Source organism: Magnolia sinica, chromosome 8 (genome assembly GCF_029962835.1).
Source record: "Magnolia sinica isolate HGM2019 chromosome 8, MsV1, whole genome shotgun sequence".
In the NCBI taxonomy this organism is placed as follows: domain Eukaryota; kingdom Viridiplantae; phylum Streptophyta; class Magnoliopsida; order Magnoliales; family Magnoliaceae; genus Magnolia; species Magnolia sinica.
This window is the reverse complement of record NC_080580.1, coordinates 69,734,836-69,758,402: the sequence shown is the minus strand read 5'-3', so window position 1 is coordinate 69,758,402 and position 23,567 is coordinate 69,734,836. Positions and strand designations below refer to the sequence as shown.

The 23,567-nt window shown below is 40.1% G+C and overlaps 1 protein-coding gene across 1 annotated transcript; it reads right to left on the bottom strand.

Moving 5' to 3' along the window:
• Positions 1 to 1,453: 1,453 nt before the first annotated feature.
• LOC131253400 (pentatricopeptide repeat-containing protein At2g30100, chloroplastic) lies at positions 1,454 to 23,330 on the bottom strand. The gene is made up of 2 exons (XM_058254367.1): positions 22,423 to 23,330; positions 1,454 to 2,524 (listed from the first exon to the last, which is right to left on the bottom strand). The coding sequence occupies exons 1-2, from the start codon at positions 23,302 to 23,304 to the stop codon at positions 1,751 to 1,753; spliced, it is 1,656 nt and encodes a 551-aa protein (XP_058110350.1). The 5' UTR covers positions 23,305 to 23,330; the 3' UTR covers positions 1,454 to 1,750.
• Between the last annotated feature and the right edge of the window lie 237 nt (positions 23,331 to 23,567).

Genomic DNA, 23,567 nt, shown 5'->3' with positions numbered 1-23,567 from the left:
GACCTATTCATCGGGTTGGATGGAAAAAAAAAAAAACTTTATGGTAAGAATTAATGTAGGCCCTACGAAGTTTTTAATGGTAGCCGTTCAATCAACACTGTTTCCTGTTGGCTTGATCCACCTGAGATTTGGATTTGCCTCATTTTTTAGCTCATGCCCTAAAATGATTTGGAAAAATGGATGAACTGCGTGGATACATCATGATGGGTTCCCACGTAACACCAACCAGTAATTACGTCCCTATTAGTATATCCAAATATATATGGGACAAGGTTCTATACAGTCGAGCTCATGGGAACTCGCCATGAGGTTGAGCTGTGTGGGCCCCACCATGATGTATTTCGAACATCTACCCCATTAGTCAGATGCACCATTTCATAGTGGGCCTAGGGCATAAAAATCAAATCAATCCGTGACTTTTGTGCGCCACACCACATACAAAAGTTGAGAGGGGTTACCCTCCATTAAAACATTCATAATCATTTTTTGGGCCCACCGAGATGTGGTTCACAAATCCAGCCCATCCATTATGTGTGTCCCACTTGGATGAGGGGTCAGACCAAGTTTCAGACGCATCCGAATTTCAGGTGGGCCACACCAAGTGCTTTTATATGTTGTAGGCATTTCTTCACATGATTTTAGATGGTATGGCCCACCTGAGTTACGTATAAGGCTGATTTTTGAGATATCCCATAATTTAAAGGGGGCCAATCAAATGCACGGTGTTGAGTTCGACATACATCATGGTGGGGCCCACACAGCTCAACCTCACGCGGAGTTCCCATGAGCTCGACCGTATAGAACCTTTTCCCTATATATATATATATAAACTTATATTTACATCTAAGCACTTAATTCCCATTAAGGGCCTGTTTGGATTGTAAGTTGCTTAAGATAAGCTACTTATTCTACAAGTAGGGTATCTAGTTTCTACTTACAAGAAGATGGCGTATGTTTGGCAAACAACATACTTATCAGCTTCTCCTCTCTTTTGTCTGATGCCTCTCTTCAGCAACTTATGAAAACTATAAAAGCTAAAAAAATTAATTGAAGTGATTATGTACTTTTTAAGTAAAAAAGTTACTTATAGCTAATCACAAACCATACTTATCTACAATAAGTCACCTATCTACTGCTGTAAGTAGAAAAAGTAACTTATTTGGTGGTATCCAAATGGGGACTAATGGGGAATAAGCAGCCTCATTAATTGGTGGGCATTTTCGTTGTTTTAGGAAAATCATTCTTTAAACCAACTGACGTTAGAGAAAACTAAAAGGAAGGTACCTGCTTGACAACAACTTAATTGAGGGAGAGAGATTTTCAGAAGACGTACCTGTGGTAATTTACGCCTCTTTAACTAGAATTGATTGAGAAGGATTATGGTCATGTCTCAAAACATTTGCTATAAACAAGTTTCTTAAAACCAAATTACAGGAAACTTCCCAAGCAATGATTCCCTTCAAAGTTGTAAGCCATATACCATATTTCCAACAACACTATCTTGCTCCAAATATTGAGAGAAATAGTGGTCGCCGTCTGGGACTTAACAATACACTTGGAAGTTAACAGCAAACTGGCCTGTGCCTATGTACATTATTTATACTGTAAATGCAAAGTTTGAAATTCTTTCATCTTTCTACAGGTATCCATAGCTATACAAATTCACATAGAAAATCCTCTCCAGGAAGGCTCTGCCAGCCTCTTCATGCATCCCTTATCAGTCTCCAATCGACGCCTTCCACTGAAGCTCTCACACCATTTTTATAACCCAAAGTCTATAGCCACTAATATACAGATATACAAGACACGGCCCGATCAGATCCACATCAGCAAGGCGCTTACAGAGGTTGAGATAAGGCTCAACATTTCCTGACTGTTGGATGATTTTCCTTAATCCCTGCAACACGGCCACCCTATCCAGATACTCAGGATTCAAACCCAAGTCGAGCATTTTTGTTAGAGTTTTTGAAGCGTCTTCGAAGTACCCTCCTTTAATATAACCACGCAGCAACCATGATAAGGTCTTCTTTCCAGGCACCAGATTCATGGCCTCCATTCTGGCAAGCAACCGCCGAACAGAACCATCCTCCTTTTGGGAGGCGCAAATGGCTAAAACGATGTCATAAAGCTCCCTGTCAGGCTCCTTACCTGCAAGCTTCATATGCCATAACTGGCGCTCGGCCTCAAGCCCTCGACCAGCACATGTATACATGGCAAGAAGCCTTTCGTGAACTAACCCCAAAAGTCCAGAGCTTCCCTCTTGAATGGCCCAATCAGATAAACGAACCCCATCCTGGATAAGACCGGATTGATATTTTTCAATGAGTCCCATGTCCTCTGTGTCAAGTTTGGGTATCAAACCATCTTTCATTGAGCCTTTTAGCTTACGTAGAGCTTTTGAGAATTCATTCTGCTCCTTAACCAATGCTGTCATTGCGATAAGGTAGCTATAAACCTCAGGTTTTAACCCACTTTCCTTGAACTCGATCACCAATTTAACCGCACCCAGATAGTCTCCATCAACCTGTGAGAATTCAGGGGAAAAAATGCAATTGAGTTGCTATAATATGACATAAACAAGTGAACAAATGACAATTAATTCACTAATGGTGTGTTTGTATGCAATGTTGAATTGAATTGCAATAATTAGTCTAACTGAGTGGAAAACAATCAATTTGTGATTACCATAGCATGAATATGGAGGGAATTGGTGCCAAGCTGTGATTGTGCAATTTTCACAGTTCTTAATGCATCATAGCACCCAATACACATCATGTATTGTGTACCAATACGGTATTTTCAAGTGTGTCAGGGGGCCCAAAATTCACAATGAATTGACCAATGCAGGCACCAATACAGTCGCTGATATGCACAGATGCAGGCACCAAAAGCGCCCTTTTTCATTTTATGTTTTGCTTTATTTCATATTTTTTATATTCTTCTTACACAAAGGGAGTTGGCAGTTTTCAATGATTCCCTACTCGATGGAGCAAGACAAATGGGAACCAAAGCCTATTTGACAGATCGAAATTGGTAGGACTGATTTGGGAAAATGTTCGTAAGAGTTAAAGCACAATTTATCTTTAATTTCTCATGCTAGATGTAATTTATTTCACCACAATCGGCCATAACAAGCAAACCATGATTATTTTTAGGTGCAATTTCTGCAGGTTCACATGGTTCTCGTAATATGGGTTTTATTTTACACTCTTTCACATACATTATGCACCAATACAATGTCAGGTAAATACTTAAGATTAGGTCCATTTGAGTAGGCACTAAGTGGCTTTGAGGAACTTCCATTTTATGTTTAAGAGTATTTCTCTAGTTATTCTTCTAATTATGAATGACACTTCCACGTTAGACGCCTAGATAGATCTATGCAGTTATGCTTACATCTATTTAATTAGGACTTTATTCAGCTTTTGTAGGACCTTTTCTTATGTCTTTCCGGTATTTTCTTTTCTTTTCTTTGTTTAATTAATTATTTATTTACTTATTAATTAATTATTATTATTATTATTATTATTTGTTTTCTATAATTTTGTTATTGATTTCCTCTAATTTTAAACGATAAGGATGATAAATGAAGATGTTCAGGAACCTCTTTATCATAGGTTATTAAACTGTACTCATCAAGTTCATAGGTTTATTAACTGGAAGGTTAAGTTGAGAGCGAAGTGGTTGAAGGAAGGAGATAGAAATACTAAATATTTTCAAAGTATAGACAAAATGAGAGCTCGTACTAAAGCCATTCGTAACATCACGGTGGAAGGAAGACAGACCGATGACAAAGATGAGATTGCGGATTACGCGATCGATCATTTTAGAGCTATTCTCTCATCTGAAGGGTGGACCAGACCTCGGTTAGATGGAATCGCCTTTTCTGCTATCCAAAGGTTGGAAGCCAATTTGCTGGAGGCTCCTTTCTCTGTTGAGGAAACTAAAGCAGCCATTTTTGCTTTGTCGGGAGATAAATCTCCAGGTCCAGACGGATTCACTTTTTTTTTTTTTTCCAGGTGTTCCGGGACATGATTCAAGTTGATTTTATGGATTTTCTCTATGAGTTTCATGAGAGGGGGAAGCTATCAAGGAGCTTTGGTGCTTCCATCACATTGATTCCTAAAATCTCAGGTGCCTACTCGTTTTCTGAGTACAGGCCCATTAGTCTCATCGGTGGTCCTCACAAAATCCTGGCAAGAATTCTGGCTTCCCGTCTCTCAGTGGTTATGGGGAGCCTTATCTCCGAATATCAAAATGCATTCATCAAAGGGAGACAGATTACCGATGGGGCGTTAATCGCCAGTGAATGTTTGCATTCCTGTCACAAATCAGGAAGGAAAATTGTATTCTATAAACTGGATATTGAAAAGGCCTATGACCACGTCGATTGGGATTTTCTGCAATATATGATGATTCGTATGGGCTTTGGGGATAGATGACAAAGATGGATCGGTTCGTGTGTGAAGTCGGCGCACTTCTCTATCCTTTTAAATGGAACTCCTAAAGGCTTCTTCTAAAGATCGAGACAATTACGCCAAGGTGACCCCCTCTCCCCTCTTCTGTTCCTTCTGATTGGAGAGGCCTTCTTGCAAATGATTCTTAGTGGGCAAACTGCTAGTCTGTTCAGAGGTATTTCGATCACTGATGCTCTCATTCCTGTCTCCCACATTCAATTTGCCGATGATACTTTGATCATGATCAAGGCAGATGATGAATCCGTTAATAATCTCCATACGACTCTTAAGATGTTTCGAGGCGGTATTGGGATTGAAAATCAATATGGCCAAATCTAAACTCTACAGAGTGAACATTTTAGATCAGGATCTAGCTGTTTTCGCCGACTCTTTGGGCTGCTCCCCAGCTTCCTTTCGGACGACGTTTGTTGGTCTCCCCCTCGCGGTAGCCCCCCCCCCCCGATAGTGATGTGGGAAAAAATTGTCGCCAAAATCCAAACGAATCTTGCTATCTGGCAATGCTACTACCTTTCGATAGGAGGTAGGATCACTCTAATTAAAGCCGCGCTGTCCAACCTTCCTCTTTACTTCATGTCTCTTTTCAGATGTCCGTCCTCTGTTTTGAAACGTATAGATGCGCTCAGACGTAACTTCCTTTGGTGTGGTAAGGAAAATCAAAAGAAATTTCATCTAATGGACTGGAGGGAAGTTTGTAGTCACTTTAGGAATGGGGGAGCTAATATTAAAAACCTTAAGATTATGAATTCCGCTTTGCTGGGCAAGTGGTTATGGCGTCTAGGCAACGAATCTGAAGCCTTGTGAAATATCATAGTCAAGGGGAAATATGGCTTGTCTCCTGGTGGCTTGGTGGACTAAGGACGCTTCATACTACAGGGCCTCTCACATGTGGAAAGGTATTCTTCGTTATAAAACAGCTGTGCTTTCAAATATAGTTTATGTTTCGGGCAATGGTAGGAGAATCAGGTTTTGGGAAGATCAGTGGCTGGGAGATCGTACCCTGAAAAGCAGATTTTCGAGTATTTTTCGTATTGCTGTTAACAAAGAGAGTACGATCGCTACTCACTATTCGCAGGTGGGATCTAGCTGGGTTTGGGAAATTAATTGTGTCAGGAATCTTCATGACTGGGAGGCAGAGGATTACGTGGATCTGCTCGATTGTCTCTCTACTGTGTCTCTGGATCTCTCGTCTCTCAATAATCTGACTTGGATGTGTCACAAATCTGGCAACTTTTCGGTGAAATCACTATACTCGGTTCTTGCCCCCATTGCTTCCTCTTCTCGGCAGGTCTTCTCGTTTATCTGGAACCCCCCAAGTTCATCTGCTTTAGTTGGCGTGCAGCGATGAACCGGATCCTCACCATCAGTAACCTCAGGAAGCGTGGGATGCAGATGGCTAATATTTGTCCCTGCTGTATGAGTAGTGAGGAGACTGTCGACCATCTCTTTGTCCATTGTCCCTTCATCACCTAGATTTGGTGGGACTTCTGGTCTAGATTTAATATCGTTGGCTGTATTCCAAACTCTGTAGCCTCCTTCTTAGCAGCGTGGCAGGGCCATAAACTAGGTAAAGTGCAAACACGAATTTGGAGAATGGCGATAATCACCATCTGGTGGGCTGTCTGGAAGGAAAGGAATGATAGGTGCTTCAGTGACTCTTAGTCTACGGCTGAAGATGTGGGATACTTCGCCAAAAAGTTGATTTTTGAATGGGTGTCGAATGTGTTGGGTTTAAAAGATTATAATCTTTTTTTCCTAGGTGTTTAAGTTTCTTTTCTGCCTGCTATCTCAGCAGTCCTCTTTGTATGCTTTTTCTCTTTTTTAATATATTTCCTTCGTTATCTTTCAAAAAAAAATAATTAGAGAATTTAGACACCTTCAAAAAAAAGTTCTATAAATAATATGATTCATCTATCATGGGGTCAACTCAACTGTACTATTGTAGACTTGTAGTATACATAAATATGCCATCCTCATCATGTTTTTCACTTTCAAGAAACACAGTGGTCAACTCTGTAGAGTTGTAGCCTCCTTGACCTTCATGTGTTTCACATTTACATATAAATACATGATATCTATTCCTTAAATTATTTACAAAACTACAAAATTCCTTGAAACTCTAAAAACTAAAATAGGGAAACTGGATAGCCAACCCTGCAATCAACACTAAATGAACAAAAATCGATAGTCATCACAAAACGGATTGATACATGCATAAAGATATCCTGAAAACATAACATAAAAGTCGAACAAAGAAATTTCCTTCTAACTTTTTTTTTTTTTTTTTTGGAGAGTGTAGACGACCATTGCCTTTAATCCCAGCCAATCTGGAGGGTCTTGTCCTTAATCTTTGAAAATTTCAGGAATTTAGCTAAGTATGCCCTAACCGAGCCGAACCCTAACTTAAACCTAAACCGAACCTGAAGCAAGCCCTAACCAAATCTCAATCCCATCTAACCACAGATCCCACCTAAACCAACAAATGAGCTAGGATATGAGGGGGGGTGGGACCTCCCCAACTTTGGCCTAGAACCCACACCCCTATATTTGTTGAGGTTCTCTCTAGCTGGCAGAAATTTATCTTTGCTAGCATTAGCCAGAGAGCTAATTTTAATTCACTCCCTGGGAAGCAGAAGCACACTTCTTTTATAGATATATATATATATATATATATAGCCAAAGAGTGTGTATCTATATATATATATATATAGTAATGGTCTCCTGTGAACCATCCCACAAGATACCTTGGTGCAGTCCAATTCCTAACGCAAGAGACTCTTGTGCGGGCACGGATTGGCTAGCTGCTACTGAATTTGTGGCCCCACCATGATATATGTTTTGTATCCACACCGTCCATCCATATGAAGAGATCATTTTAGGGGGAAATCCAAAGAATGAGTGACATCCAAAGCTCCAGTGGACCCCACTACAGAAAACAGTGGGGAGAGTGACGTCACCGTTAAAAACTTCTAAAGGCCACAAAAAGTTTTCGATCAAGTCTATATTTATATTTTCCCTTCTTTAATGTCTTTGTTAACTTTTGAACAGGTTGGAGTTTGAAAAAAAATAAAAAATCATGGTGGGCCTTAGAAAGGTTTCAACGGTGGGCATCACTCTTCCCGCTGTTTTTTGTGGTGGGGTCCACTAAAGCTTTGGATCTGCTTCATTCTCTAGCTCATGGCTTAAAATAATATCTCCAAATGGATGGACATTGTGGATACAACACATACATCATAGTGGGTTCCATAGAGCTTGGTGATGTCACTTCCGTAGAGTGAGGTCCGGTGTTAGGAAGCCGATTGTGTGGTGAGTAACTCACTACGCTTAGCGTACTGAGTAAACTCTGTGAGATCCACCATGGTTTATTTATTTTATCCACTCCGTTCATACATTTTAAAAGATAATTTTAATACTTTAACCAAAAAATTAGGTATATCCAATATTCAAATGGACCACACCATAGGAAATAGTTGAATTGAATGTCTACCGTTGAAAAATACTTGGAGGGCCACAGGAGTTTTGGATCAAGCTTATATTAGGCTTTTCCCTTCATCCATGTCTGTATGATCTTATGAAAAGGTTGGATGAAAAATAAACATCACAGTGGGGCCTAGAAAGGTTTCAACGGTGGAAATCATTATCCCCACTGTTTCCAGTGCTATGATCCACTTGATCTTTGGATATGCATCAATTTTGGGCTCAACCCCTTAAATTAGATGGAAAAATGGATGGACGATCTAGATAGACCACATACATTCAATGTGGCCCAACTTTATTTACTTAGTACAGTAAGAGCCTACTGAGTAACTCAGTACGCAATTTGATTTCCCGTACAAATTGGCGTGGCTGGTAGTCGGTGCTCTATGGGCCCCACCATGATGTATGTGTTTCATCCACTCCGTTCTTCCATTTTTAAAGAAGGGAAAATATAAATATAATCTTCATCGAAAACTTTTTATGGCCTTTAGAAGTTTTTAATGGCGGCGTCACTCTCCCCACTATTTTCTGTAGTGGGGTCCACTGGAGCTTTGGATGTCACTTGTTCTTTAGATTTCACCCTAAAATGATCTCTCCATATGGATGGACGGCGTGGATACAAAACATATATCATAGTGGGGGCACAAATTCAGTAGCAGCTAGCCAATCAACGCCCGTACAAGGGTCTCTTGCAGTGGGAATTGAACCGCACCAAGGTATCCTGCGGGATGGTTCACAGGAGACCATTACTCTCTCTCTCTCTCTCTCTCTCTCTCTATATATATATATATATATATATATATATATATATATAAAGTGGTTCTGTAGGTGGTGAAAATACTTTTCTCTACCACCCAGAAAGCCCCACGTATGCTAGATTCCATCTCTGGGAAGTACCTGAATAAAGAACCAAACATCAATCATCATCACTAAGTGAACCAAGACATGCATAAGATAAGCTGACAACCCAATATAAAAATAAAAACACAAAATTTCCTTTTTTCTGATTGACAAACCTCATCCAGGGATCACACCTGAACTTGCAGGAGCTAGACTAGTGGGCATGGTAGGCGGACAGATTGGATAGGTTCTTGGTCAAGCCCTTTTACGTGGTGGCGGGGTTCCATGAGCATTCATCAGTTGACCCTTCTAGATTCATAATGGAGATAAAAAGGTCCTCTCCATGTTCTTCGCTTTTTGTGGCTTGTAGCAAGAAACAAGGTGCTCACAATTGACAACCTAAGGAAGAAAGGTCATGTCATAGTTAATGGTTAATCCTTTTGAGTCTTCGTGAAGTGGAGACAGTCGGCCATCTTTTCCTACACTTTACTTTTGTCCAAACAGTTTGGTAGAAAGTTTTCTACCTATTCAGAGTAGTGGGTGATGCCCCATTCTGTTGGGGTTACTCAATGCTTAGTACGGTGTGGGAATTGAGTGCAACAGAAGAAAAGCCTTGTGGTGTCCATTCATGCTTGCCAATTTTCGGTCAGTGTTGTTAGAGCACAACAGCTGGATTTTTAACAACTCCAGAAACCATCGGAACACAGCTTTCCTTATGGCTAACTGCTTGCTATGGGATTGGGGCAAGTCAGAATGTGTATCTGGGAAGTGGTTTTGTAAGCCTGTTGGGCCTGTTGGTCTGTTTCCTTGATGCCTCCTTGTCATCCACTTTTTTTTTTCAATAAAATCACAGAATCAAGAAATTTCCTTTTTTCCTGCTTGTTGAGGCAAGGGGTAAACGCAAAGTTAGAACTATGGAGGGATGCTTTCAAATTTAAAGGTTTAAAAATTAGTAGGAAAAAAATAAAGTACATAGAATGCATTTTAGCAACAATAGGAGTGAAAATGAGGAATTAGTGAAGATTGCTGACAAGAGGTGCCTAAAAAAGACCATTTTCGATATTTGGGGTCAATAATTCAGGAATGTAGGGAGATTAAGAAGGATGTTTCTCATAGAATTAGAACTAGGTGGATGAAGTGGAGATATGCCCTCGGAGTTTTATGTGATTGTCACATATCAATGAAACTGAAGGAGAAATTTTATGCATAGCTATAATACTAGCCATGCTCTATGGAATAGAATGTTAGGGAGTCAAGGAACAAACATGTTCATAGGATAAGTGTAGCAGAAATGAAGATGTTGATATGGATGAGTGGCAAAGCAAGGAAAGAATGAGGAATGAATGTATTCGAGGGGAACTTAGGAGAAGCACCAATAGGTATAGGAACAAAAATCCAAGCAAACAACTCAACCCACCTGCAACATTCTTCTCCAACCAGAAACGTGTGTAGACTGGTGGTAAGGTCAAGCAAGTCAATTGGATTTTTCTTTAAGCAGCTAAACTGGACTGTACTCAGTATTACATACTGCTAGCTAGATATGCCATGCAAGTTTCTGTCTTTTTTTTTCTTCTTTTATATATATATATATATATATATATATATTGGAACAAGCAACTAAGAGACTTGCATGGCCAAAGATTACCTTAAAATCCAGCTCCAAATTCCAGAATCTAATAGTCTACCCATATACAGCATTAGCACATTTCTAAATCCCTATTTGATGAACCATCTATTAAACACCGTAGTGTACCAGGGTTTCTTCTGGTCAAAATGCTTTCATTATTATGTTACAAAATTTTTTGTGTATGGTTAATAGATGAATCTCATGTTTTTTTTTTTTTTTTTGAAGGGTGTATATATAAATGAATCTCATGTTAATGAGTTCAACCTGAAATTCAAGTGAAAGCGTCTAAATGTGACGATCAGGAATATTTTGAATGGTTGGAGAATTTACCTGGAGTTTTAGATGGATATTTGCTGCACATTCACTGCTAAATGCAGTGGGAACTGTTTTCATTTGCTGCAGGTGATGCAGCTTATGACGAGAAACCTTTGAGGCAACAGGTACACCTTTCTAAACATTCACTGTTTAACAGAAGTGAATAAAGCAGTTCAGAAGTCTTCATATAGACATGCGCATGCATGTGCTTGCTGCAGGTGCATGCACACACACCTGCATACTGCAGGCGAGTCAGATTATGAAGATAAACTCTATGAGGTACAATGGTACACTTTTTTAAACATTCACTGTTTAACATAAGTGAATAAGGCAGTTCAGAAGTCTACACACACATGTACACAGGGTCACACGCATAGGCACAGACCCGCTCGCCTGCCCACCCAGACATATACAGGTCATGGTCTAAAGCAAACGTTTTCACTATAATTATAGTGCAAACAAGTTGTTTGGGCCCCACCGTGATATCTTCACGACATCCAATTCCACAATCATGCACGCCATCCCTCGTTTAGCCACATACCCAAAAATCAAGCCAATCCATGACCTAGGTGGGACAATTTTTTTTTTTTTTGAAAGGCAACAACTTTATTAAAAACTGCACGAATGGCGGAAAAGAATACAAGATGCACACACACACACATAAAAAATTAAAAAAAAAAAAAAAATAACTACAACCATCATGCACACCCTGGCCACATGAGTAGGAACAGTTGGGAGCTCAAGTGTTACCTATGGTGCGTCCTAACTGAGTCATGGATTGACATGATTTTTGGGCCCCAGCAAACCATAGTAGGGTGTGCATGATGGATGGAGTGTATGTCATCACCTCATCATGGGGGAGAAGCCACAAAGGTCGTTTGCACAACAATTGTGGTGACATGTTTGAACCATTTTCCATCCATCCATCCACATACATGTGCCTGGGTACCCACACCCACAAATGCAGACACCCGCACAAGACACCCATCACATAGATATTCAGGTTAATGATGATGGTAAAAAGGATAGAAACTCATCTTCTTCTAATATCAAGGTACATCTTGATCTGAACTTGTAAACTGAATGTGGGGCTCTACGTATCTTGACTGTCAATTTCTTCTCTCCTCACATAACCAAAAGGAACATAGGGACGTTGAAGGGGGAGTTGAAGATCCCCAAAAAGATGGGGGTGATGAGGAAGAAGATGGTGAACAAACTAAAGATATGGATACTGTGTAGAGTCGAAAGGTTGCAGATGAGTGAAACTGATGACTTTATTTAAAAATAATAATTAAAATTAAGGGCTGACTTTTTAGTAAAGAACCTACACAGAATGTCGATTCAGACAACTTTTATAAGTGGTTGTGGAGAAGAGGTGAATGTAAAGACGAGAGGAGGTCTGACGTTCTAAAATTGGGGATGAAGGACGCTTCAAGGCTTATCTCATAGTTGGTTTGTGGAAGGTAGGAGGTTGTGGAGACGATGAATTGAACACAACATAGACTTTTATGTTGGAAACAAGGTATTCAACAACAGTAACGGTGTCCGTAACAGCCACCGTGGTTTCTCTTACGATATGGGCCATAACGGTCGTTATGGTGTTACCCAACCACCCACCCACCCACTGTTACCATACTGTTTTTCAATTCCATGGTTGGAAGTGTATCAAGATTCAAGAAGTTCATAAATATGTTCAGAAGAAGTTGAGGATCCAAATGGCGTGGTAATGATTTTTTCAATCACCTGAATGTTGATGGCCTGAAATTTGGTGGAATAAATCTTTTATTTGAAGGATGTGGATTGTGAGAAAGGTGATACTATGTAAATTGGTGGGAGATAAAGAGTAGAAAGAAAAAATAGATACTGAATCACAAAAAGTGAGAAAAAAGGAGAAGAGATGTGTTGGACCTTTTCAAAGGAAGAGATAAACTTGAAATACTGGTTTCATGCCTCAAGCACTAGCATAGAATCTAGACGAACGGTGAAAAGAGATCCATGGGTAAAAGATGAGAATGATATATGTGAGAAGCTCGATGACTTAGCGGATTTTCATAGGATGTAGACAACTCTGCATCTTCTTCTCAAGAAAAAAAAAAAAAAACGCAATAAATTTTTGTAAAGCCATGAATAACAAGTACCTATTACCTATTCATGGTGCACTGTAACGGCTGTTATGAGGCCATAAAGGCCATTATGTAAAAGTAACAGTGGCAACCATTATATGTTACGGCCTGTTACAGAAAAAAAAAAAAAGGAAAAAAAAAAGAAGACCCGTAATGGCTGTTACAATCCTCGTAATGGCCCCTTATTCCCCCTGTAGAGGCTGTAACGGTCCATTACGAGGCCGATTTAGGTTTTTCGGTTTTTTTTTTTTTTTCAATAAAAAAGAGACCGTAATAGCCGTAATAGGCCCCTGTAACGTCCGTTACACCCTATATCATAAAGGTAACATTGGTGGTTACTACGGCTTCCATTACCGTTATGGAATACCTTAAATTATCATGCTAGGAGGGATTAATCCAAATGGTTAGGTCTGTAACTGAATTGTGCTTGAGTTTGTAAAATTGAACTTTGCATGTTCATAACATTGGGATCATTTTGGATCTTAACTTCTTCTTTTTCTTCCCAACTTTACACATGTGTGATTGGAATCGTGTTGAATGCTTAGTAACTTCTGTACTGTTCACTTTAGTTTATAGTGCTCAATGGTAAGAATTTCCTTTGTATCCATTCAATGGCAGATCAAAATTGTGTTTGTTGTGACCAGTGTTCGAGTTGTCGGTATCGCTACAAGTTTCGCTGGCCAGAGATAAAGATATAATATCGTTATCGCCGATAATATCGCCGATAACCGGAAAAGCAGGGAAAAAGGGGGGAAAATGGTAGAATTTTTCAGTGAAACTTCAGGATATGCCTAAATACACATATTTACATATTCAGGAATGAAATTTTTGCAAAAAGAATGCATTAAATTAGAAATTTCCATTTAATGTGGGCCAAAAAGTATGCGTTGTCGTAAGAAATCACTCAAATAGTAACCAAAATTAGTTTATATAATATACAAATGCAAGCTTATAACAATTAAGACATGAAAAAGTAAATGAATTGAAAAAAATACACATTTATGGCCATGTTTCATCCCCACATGGAGTGACAAGGTGGCTCGTAATCATTGTCTGGATCCCGTGGCAGTTGAGAGTAGTATTGGTGCTCAACATATTGGCAGTACTGTTCCCATGTCATCCTCTGCTCGTACTAATTGAGAAACTCTCTTATGTACCTTTGATATTTATATATATCAAAATTAGTTTATATAATATTGGCAGTATTGTTCCCATGTTTCTAGGTTTCGCTAAACCCACAAGCTTGCATAAGACAGATCAGAACATCGCCCCCACTTGTGCCAGCTTGGCACATAGGTGCGAGATCCAATTCATCAATCAGGGTGGAAGCACTATGAAGATATCATGGCCCAATAATTAAGTGGGCTACTTAATCAGAATGGCTACAGCTATCAAGACAAATGCATGGCTTAAAGAAATTGGCTGAAAATTTCCAAGCCATCCGCCTGTTTCTAACTTCACGGACCACCTGATTAGTGGTACAACCTGAATTTTATACGAGAGTATTTTCCCAGCTGGACCCACCTGATTAGTGGTACATTCGCCTATCACACGTGGCAATGTGGCAGATATGAGTAAGATCCAAGCCGATCATCAGGCTGGCCCTCTCCTTGTTCCAAAATTCAGGGTGGGCCGTTCATTAGGTGGGCTATGCATGTAAAAAAAAAAAGGTGGCTAAAAGAAATTGATATTATTAGCTGTCCGTATTTAATGTACACGTGAGGTTTAATCCATTTTTTTTTAGCCCACACATGATGTGTGTGCTAGATCTACTTGGTTTACTAGTTTAACATGGTCATTCAAGGGCATGGTTTAAAAAATGAGCCAAATCTATGACTCAGTTGGGCCAGAATGTCTAAAAGTATATCTGCCGTTGAAAAGTAAATTATTTCATCCAGGGCCCACCATATGCTCTAGATGAAATTCGAATTGATCATTGGTGCAGCCAGTATTCGAAATATCGGTATCACATTACACAAAAAATGAGGTATATCCCAATCTCAATTGTACCACATTATAGGAAACAGTGTTGAATGACCGTCAACCATTAAAAACTTTTTGGGGCCATAAAATCATTGGATCAAGCTGATCTTTGTTTTTTCCCTTCATCTGGGTCTTTATGACCTAATCAACAGATTGGATGTCAAATAAACAGTACAGTGGGCCTTAGTGGGATTTAAATGATGGATATCCAGTCACTATTGTTTTCCTGTGGTGTGGTGCACCTGAGATTTATAACCCTTTGATTTTTGGCATAAAGCACTAAAATGATCTTTAAAAATGGATGAACGGAATGGATGAAATAAATACATCATGGTGGGGTACACAGATCACCGAGAACCAGCCACGGGCTGGTGTCAGGGGGTGTAGCCAATCCGTTCCCCTTGTCAGTATCCAATCCGCGCCCAATTCGCTGGGCGTTGCTCTGCAAGCTCAAGTGGGGCACTGTGATGTTTGTGAAAAATCCTCCCCATCCATCCGTTTTGTGAGTTCATTTTAGGACATGATGCCAAAAATGAACTGTATCTAAAGCTCAAGTGAGCCTAAAATGTGATAATTAAACATCCACAGTTGAAATATTCGTGGGGCAACAGAAGTTTTGATTCATGCCAATATTTTTTTTTTCAGTTCATTCCAATTGTAATGATATTATTAACGGTATGGATGGCATCTAAACATCCCTGTTGAACCTAGGAAGGTTTCAACGGTAGGAATTTCTCAAACCACATTTTCCTTTAGTATGGCTCACTTGAGCTTTGGATACCATTCATTTTTTACAACTAGTCCTAAAATGAAATCACAAAACGGATGGATGGAGAGGATTTCTCACAAACATCATAGTAGGCCCCACCTGAGCTTGCAGCGCAGGAACACATGGAAAGTTCAGGAAATCCACGTCCTGATCCGAAACGGATTTGGCTACTCCCTGCCGTGCTCTGTGAGCCTCATCACCAGGTTTGTGTTTCATCCATGCCATCCATCTATTTTTATAGATAATTTTATAATGTGAGAAAAAAAAAAAGAGGTATATCCCAATCTCAATTGGACCACATTACAAGAAACAGTGTTGAATGAACTTTGACCATTAAAAACTTTTTGGGGGCCATAAAGATTTTGAAACAACCTGATCTTTGTTTTTTCCCTTCATCTAAGTCTTTGTAATCTAATTAACAGATTGGATGTCAAATAAACAGTACAGTGGGCCTCAGGAGGATTTAAATGGTGGATATCTAATCACTTAAGTTTTCCCATGGTGTGGTCCACTTGAGTTTTAGATCTACCTCATTTTTTGGATAAAACTCTAAAATAATATTTAAAAATTAATGGACAGCATGAATACAACAGATCCATTATGGTGGGGCTCACGGACCCTCAATGCCCAAGCCGTGGTGGGGTGGCCTCAAAGTGATACACCCAAGTGAGCTTGCAACATCAAAGCCCACTTGTGGGGTCCACCGTGATTTATATATTTTATCCACTCCGTCCATCCATTTTAACAGATAATTTTAGTTTTTGAGCGTAAAAACTAAGTATATCCAAACCTCAAGTGGACCACACCATAGGAAATAGTATGAATTGAATGTATACCGTTGAAAAATTCTTGGGGCCAAAGAAGTTTTGGTTCAAACTTATATTTGGTTTTTTTCCTTTCATCCATGTTTGTATGATCTTATGAATAGGTTGCATGATAAATCAGCATCATTGAGGGGAGCCCGAAAAGTTTTAACAGTGGAAGTTATTATTCAAACTGTTTCCAATGGTGTTGTCCACTTGATCTCTTAGTACGCTTACATTTTGGTCTCAACCCATAAAATAATATGGAAAAACGGATGGACCGCAAGGATAGACCAGATACATTCTTGGTGGGCCCCAGTACGATAAGAGTGTACTAAGTAACCAAGTACGCAATCCAATCCCGCCCGTGGCCCGCCCGATCCCCAATTTGGGATAAAAACCCAAAATCCCTCTTCACCTTCCAAAAATTTCAAATTTTCATTCCATCCCACCGATTTCTCCGTAGTTTCAGACCGAAAATCCCTCTCCCTCATCCCAAATCGAAAAAACCCTCTATTTTCGAATAAGATCTCGGCCTGCGGATTCGAGAAGTTGATGAAGATTTTTCGACGGAAAAAAAAAATGAAATTTATGGAGTTGAATCTTACCGGAAATGCGATCTGCACTCAACAGCAGCTGAATTCGCGTCGTTCTCCAAATTCGGGTGAAAAAACGGGTATTTCTTTATGTTTTTTGTGATTTTCTCGCCGACAACCCCTCTTTTATCGATAAAAGTGGGTTGTTGCCTACAGTTCCCACCCGTGGTTGGTGGGAACAGCGAAATGTCGGTGTGATGATGGAAATACCGATAATATCGGCGAGATTTCGGCGATATCTGGAAACGACACGAAATATTGGGGTTTCGGTGTCGCTGCACTGGCGACACCGAAATTATCGGCGATATTTCGATATTATCGTCGACAATTTGAACACTGGTTGTGACTTACCGTGACCTGGAGCAATGACCCTAAGACCCAATGGATAGCCAATTGGATTCCATGATTTCCATCAATATACTATGTTCATTTTAGTTTATAGTATAGTACTTGACCATAAATCCTACCCCATCAGGCTAGTCTAAGCCCTAGTCAAGATGTTCAATAATAGATAATGGTGGTTGGAATGTCCAACCTTAATGGTTGTTAAGATATGGGCCCTAATAATCGCCCTACAACAGTCTTTTTTTTTTTTTTTTTTTTCCTTTTTTAATATCGGCCTATTGTAGGCCCTTTTTTTTTTTCTCTTTCAGAATAGGCATTACAACCCCATATCGCATAATTTGTCCTACTTAGTGTTTTAAATAGCATGTAGCATATGGCATAGTGTTTGCCCCTCTATAACATGTAGCATAAGCTAAATGATGTTTCTATTTCTTTAATTAAAATAATAAAAAAATATTAAAAATAATAGTATATATATATATATATTTTAAAGAAAAAGGCCTGGGATGTCTAATCAATCACATTGACAAGTTTCCAAGCATGTTCAAAACAAGTTACATGCAAGCCAAACTAATCACATCAACAAGCTTCAGCCATGATGATTGGATGCCACAAAATTAGGTCTACGGCTAAGCCATAGACTAGAAAACAATGTCCACCCTCCATTGTATCATGGTGGCCCATGTGATATTTGGTCAACCATGGTGGATTGTAAAAGTAGGAAAACATGCCGGAAAAAAAAAAAAAAAAAAAAAAAAAAAAAACAAAACAACAATGGACATCCACCATAGAAAAGAAAACCTCATGCATGTCCCATCATCACGTGGCATGGCGGCGCCCATGATGAACCAGACAAGCTGGATGCCATGCCATACACACACCAAAGTCAGCCCCATGCGATAAATGTTTATAGAATAGGCTTATTCCACGTTGTTGCATAGAACTAGCATCTTAAAGAGGGGAAAAAATTGAAGAAAAAAATGGAATCGTCACATGCAGAGACCATTTGGGCATTCAAAAGTGGGGTCAAAGTCGTTGGTCCTGAATTTTTCCAACATCTCCTGTTCCCACGGAAGCCCTAATAATTCCCTCATCAGTGGTCGGATTTGGACAATTTTTAGCTCGTTGAAAAGGTAAATTGACAAGCTTTCAAATGACACAAGAATCTCCTGATTCAGAGACCGTTCAACTTCCCAAAAGCACGATAGAAGTCTTCGAATGTCCTTTTTCGATCTCGACCATTAATCTCTCGAAATCACTTGATCCAACGAAAATGTTCATAACTCTCTCATTACATGTCAGATTGGGTTGATCATATGATCACTAGAAAGGTAATTCAATGCTATTTCAAATCCTGACTGGAATCGTCGCATTAAGATACCATTTGGACATCCAAATGTGGGGTCAAAGTAGTCGGCCCTGAAATTTTCCGACATCTCATGTTCCCACGAAAACCCTAATAACTCCCTCATCGGAGGTCAAATTTGGACGATTTTTAGCTCGTTGGAAAGGTAACTTAACAAGCTTTCAAACGGCATAAGAATCAACGGATTTGGGGACCGTTTGACTTCCCAAAAGCACGATAAAAGTCTTTAATCGTCATTTTTCGATCTCGATTGTTAATCTCTCGAAATCACTTGATCCAACGAAAACACTCGTAACTCCCACATTACTTGTCGGATTGGGTTGATCTTAGGGTTATTGAAAAGGTAATTCAGTGCTTTTTCAATCCTTACTGGAATAGTCACATTCAGAGACCATTTGGGCATCCAAAAGTGGTGTCAAAGTTGTCGGTCTTGAATTTTTCAGGCATCTCTTGTTCCCACAGAAGCCCTAATAACTCCCTTACCAGAGGTTGGATTTGGACGATTTTTAGCTAGTTGGAAAGGTAACTTTTTTTTTTTTTTTTTACATGCACACACACCCCCACACACTCACGCCATAGTGGAATTTCACCACCTATGAGTACTCAAACCCTTGACCCGGTGTTGAAACTCCTGAGGGTCTACCACCGGAGCAAGAGTAAGTACCCTTGTTGGAAAGGTAACTTGACAAGCTTTCAAATGACACAAGAATCGCCTGATTCAAAGACCGTTCGACATCCCAAATGCATGATAGAAGTCTTTAATAATCCTTTTTCGATCTCGGCCATTAATCTCTCGAAATCGCTTGATCCAACGAAAACGCTCATAATTCCCTCATTTCATGTCAGATTGGGTTGATCTTAGGGTCATTGGGAAGGTAATCTAGTGTTCTTTCAATCCTGACAAGAATTGTCGCATTCAAAGGTCATTTAGGCATGCAAAAGTGGGGTCAAAGTAGTTGGCCTTGAAATTTTCCGACATCTCATGTTCCCATTGAAACCCTAATAACTCCCTCATCAGAGGTCGGATTTGGATGATTTTTAGCTCGTTGGAAAGGTAACTTAACAAACTTTCAAACGACACAAGAATCGATGGATTCAGGGACTAGGGACTTTTTGACTTCCCAAAAGCACAAAATAAAATAAAAATAATTATTTGAGGTTAAGAGTTAGAGACACACCTCTATTTATCTTCAAATCAACTAGAAATTGCAAACCTCAAGCTTCAAAGCCATACAAACGTGAAATGTATGGATTTTATTTCTCTTTATTTGGGCTCCAATGCCCATGAAATTTTAACCAGAGGATCCCCTCACAGGGCCGATCAACCCTTGGAATTCTTTTCCCAACAATATAATGGATTGAGAGCATTGAGTCGACGAAGTTTTTGGGCTCGAAAGAGTATCAACACTTGAACTAGGGTTTTGAAAAGCACCTTTTGAAAGGATTAATTTTATTATAGGGAGAATTTTTTGTGAGTCTTACACCATTTAAAACAGTAAAGAGTCTCCAGCCATATACTTTCATACCCAAACATAGATGACTTAGGATTGTCCGATGGGTGTGATGATAGAGATGCTCCATCCATGATAGGGAGTGGATGGTCTAGATTAATTAAATGTGGTGTCACTTATGATGGGTATGAGTCACCATCATTTCCAAATAGGTGTTGAACAAACAGGGAAGGGGGGGAAAAGTGTTTTCAGGTAGCGTACACTACCTATGCTACATGTGGCTCATGAGTTAAGAAGCAGAGTTCGTGCTAGATCCGGCCCATTAGCTTCTTAACAAGGTTGAAGCGAAGATGGCCCTCCGCTGAAATACTAAGCCCAAAAAATCTTTGATACGTCAGATTGGACCAGGTCTAGTTATCGGGCCTCTCGGAAAACAAAAACACATGCCTTGCCAATTTGTTATTTGGCCTAGAAATTAAACATAGATACAACTCATTGCCTCCAAGCTTAACTCAACCACCCTTACAGACAAGCTGGGGAGAGAAGAAGTTGCGATAAAAAATAAATAAATAATCCAGTATTACCGGCATGTAAATTTCGGTATCATGAACTTGAGTAAAACTCTATTAGAAGAATTGGGATTATGATGATAGGTAATTCTTTTCAATGTATTTACAGAAATTTCATGCCCCCTTTTTTTTTCTTCCGAGAAGAAGAAGATGAAGAGCTGTCAGGATCCCATGACTCTCTAAGCTGACCAACAAGATCATTGAGTATCTCGCTGGGGGGATTGTATGTGATCGTTGAGTACCTACAGGATCTTGTGCCTGTGTGTGATCATTTCTCAATCAAAGTTATTCCACTATTTGAGATGAGGGGACAACAGCAGAATGGCATTTGTTAAAATAAGGATGAGATGCATAACCATAGATACCACTGTGAGGTTCAACAAGTCCACCTTCTTGATGCCATCATTTCCGGTAGGAGGTGGGCTTGTAAAATGTGATGAAAGAGCAATCTGAACTACTCAGAAATGAACAGGATGCTTCAAAGATATGTATGATGCAATTGCAAGCATGGTTCAAAACATTGCCCAGTATGACTCCATTTCGCCCAACTGTTATCTGCTTCAGTTGGGATTAGGATGAGTCACCAGACCAAACAGGGAATGAGACAGCAGAAAACAGAGCAGGTCATGCCATTTCAGTCTCCAGGTGAGCCATGCTCCAAGGATATTATCTAAAACCATAACTGCAGGAGTCAAGAAGTGATGATCAGTGGTCATTAGAAGTAAAAGTTTCCTAATTGACAACCATGACGTCGAAGTTCTTCCCCATGATTCTCCCAAGTGTTAGAAGTCTCCTAGACAAAAGTCTGTCTTAGGTCTTAAGGCTAAGGAATGTTTGGACTTGTTAAGTTGTTTGATTGCTTTAACTCAAAAGTCGTACTATAATTACAAGAATCAAAGGAAGGTTTTTAGGAATTAGATTAGCATAAAAGGAAAATGAGGTAATTAGTTAAAGTTCATTTAGGCTGGGTTTGGTTAAGCAAGTGAATTGAACAGAACTACTAGGTTTAGTCAAGAAGATATTAAGAAAACTGATGATGGTTCCAACCATTCAAAATGAGAAGGTACCCCTCAAATTGCAATTGCACTTGTGATTCCTTCAAGTCCAGCTTTCACACACATGCATGCAAACAAACGCTCTGATATGGATGGTAACGATCAAATTATGGATGGGGATGTTAGTCCTTAGAAAGGATGTCTATTTAACCATGTTGGTGCCCTTCTAAGTGGCTACATATGCCAAGATAACCTAACAATCCCAACCCAACATGATCCAACCATTGACGAGCCAGCATAAAGAAGTCATTATATAATTCATCTACAACTCTATAGCACTTTCATTAGACAGTTTAAGTATAATTAATGAAGTTAAGGTAGTAATTAAGTTTGCATTTGACGTCCACTTGAAATGAATGGCAATAATTCAGCTGAAAAGGTGGAAATGACCCATTTTGATGTTGGACAAGCCCCCGAATTACTACTATGATCGATTATTCAGGATCCAATTCAATTGCAAGGAAGTGCAAATTAGGACTTTCATGGTCACTACAAACTAAAACGTCACACCCCCTATCAAATTGGTTAGTGCAATTCAATGCAACTGTGCATCGAAACACTTGGAAAAGAGAAACATAGATGCATACACCACAGAAAGCAAAATCAACAACAGCAGAAATGACCATACCATCATCTTCCAAGCAAGATACCCAGTGGGTCCGCCCCTATTGCTCTCCCCACCATCGACCGTATAATCAACGCCCCGCTCCAAAACATCCCTCACAAACATCACCGCTTCTGCCTTCTTCCCCACTTCCCAATACACCGAAATCACCTTCTCAATCATGCTAAACCTCGGCGTGAGCCCGACGCACTCCATGTCCTTGAGCAGCCCGACAACGTCACCGACAGCGTGATCACCCTGGACCATCTTATCAACCCAGCCGCACATGATCGTGACCATCAATTCAACAGTCTCACTGTCTGCCCGGTTCTCCTTCCGCAGCCAGTCGAAGACCTCCAACGCGCACCACGAGTCCCGTCCTTCCTGGGAGAAATACACCAGGACCAAGTGCAGCTCCCGGTCAGAGAGGCGGCCGTGCATCGCTTCGAGGATGTCGGCCGGCTCGCGGGCCATCCGCTCCAATTCCTCGATCGCTTCAAAGAATCCCTCGCTCATCATCTCATCACTACCACTGTCGTTGGAGGTGGACGGAATTCGGTCCAGCTCGACTGACCGGGGCGGCCCGGTTTTCCGGGCGGTTTGGTATTTAGGGTTTGGGAGATTGTGGGATGTTGAGATGGAACAGGAATTGGTTGAGATGTTGCGAGTCAGGAACTGATGATGGGAGGGAGAATGGGGCAGAGGTAGAGTGGGCCTCATCATGGTAGAAGACATAAATCGGTGAATTGTAGCCATTGATTTTCTCTTTTGTTCCTCTTTCCACGGTTCTGATTTGGCAGAGGTTTTGGGTTTTGTAAGAAGAAGAGTAGCTACTGTCGGCTCGGTTGTTGTCGTGTATTTATTTTGAAGGAAGTTGGTGTTACACCCACTTATTGATAGAAACATCCACTGTTTCGACTTTTGGTAGCATGACAGTATAAAGTTGCGATTTTGTATTACCGAATGTAGGGATAGAAGAGTGTGTTTATCAAATAAATGTGGGTATAGATGTCAGCTGGCATTTGTAGAGTTGGAGAAGGGGAGACGTGGCCGAAGGTAGGAACAAGGATTCCTGAAGTGGATTGCCTGTGGTAACTGCCACATGGATATCCTTGTGGCACGACGTGGCCCAAGCTCTGTGGGGCCCACCGTGATATATGTATTTTGTT

What these genes read in the sequence shown, in the direction of transcription:
- LOC131253400 (XM_058254367.1), bottom strand. Translation starts at nt 23,304, where the DNA reads ATGTTTCTATCAATAAGTGGGTGTAACACCAACTTCCTTCAAAATAAA. An exon ending in ATCTTGCTTGGAAGATGATG is followed by an intron (nt 2,525 to 22,422) that starts GTATGGTCATTT and finishes GAATTCTCACAG; the next exon opens with GTTGATGGAGACTATCTGGG.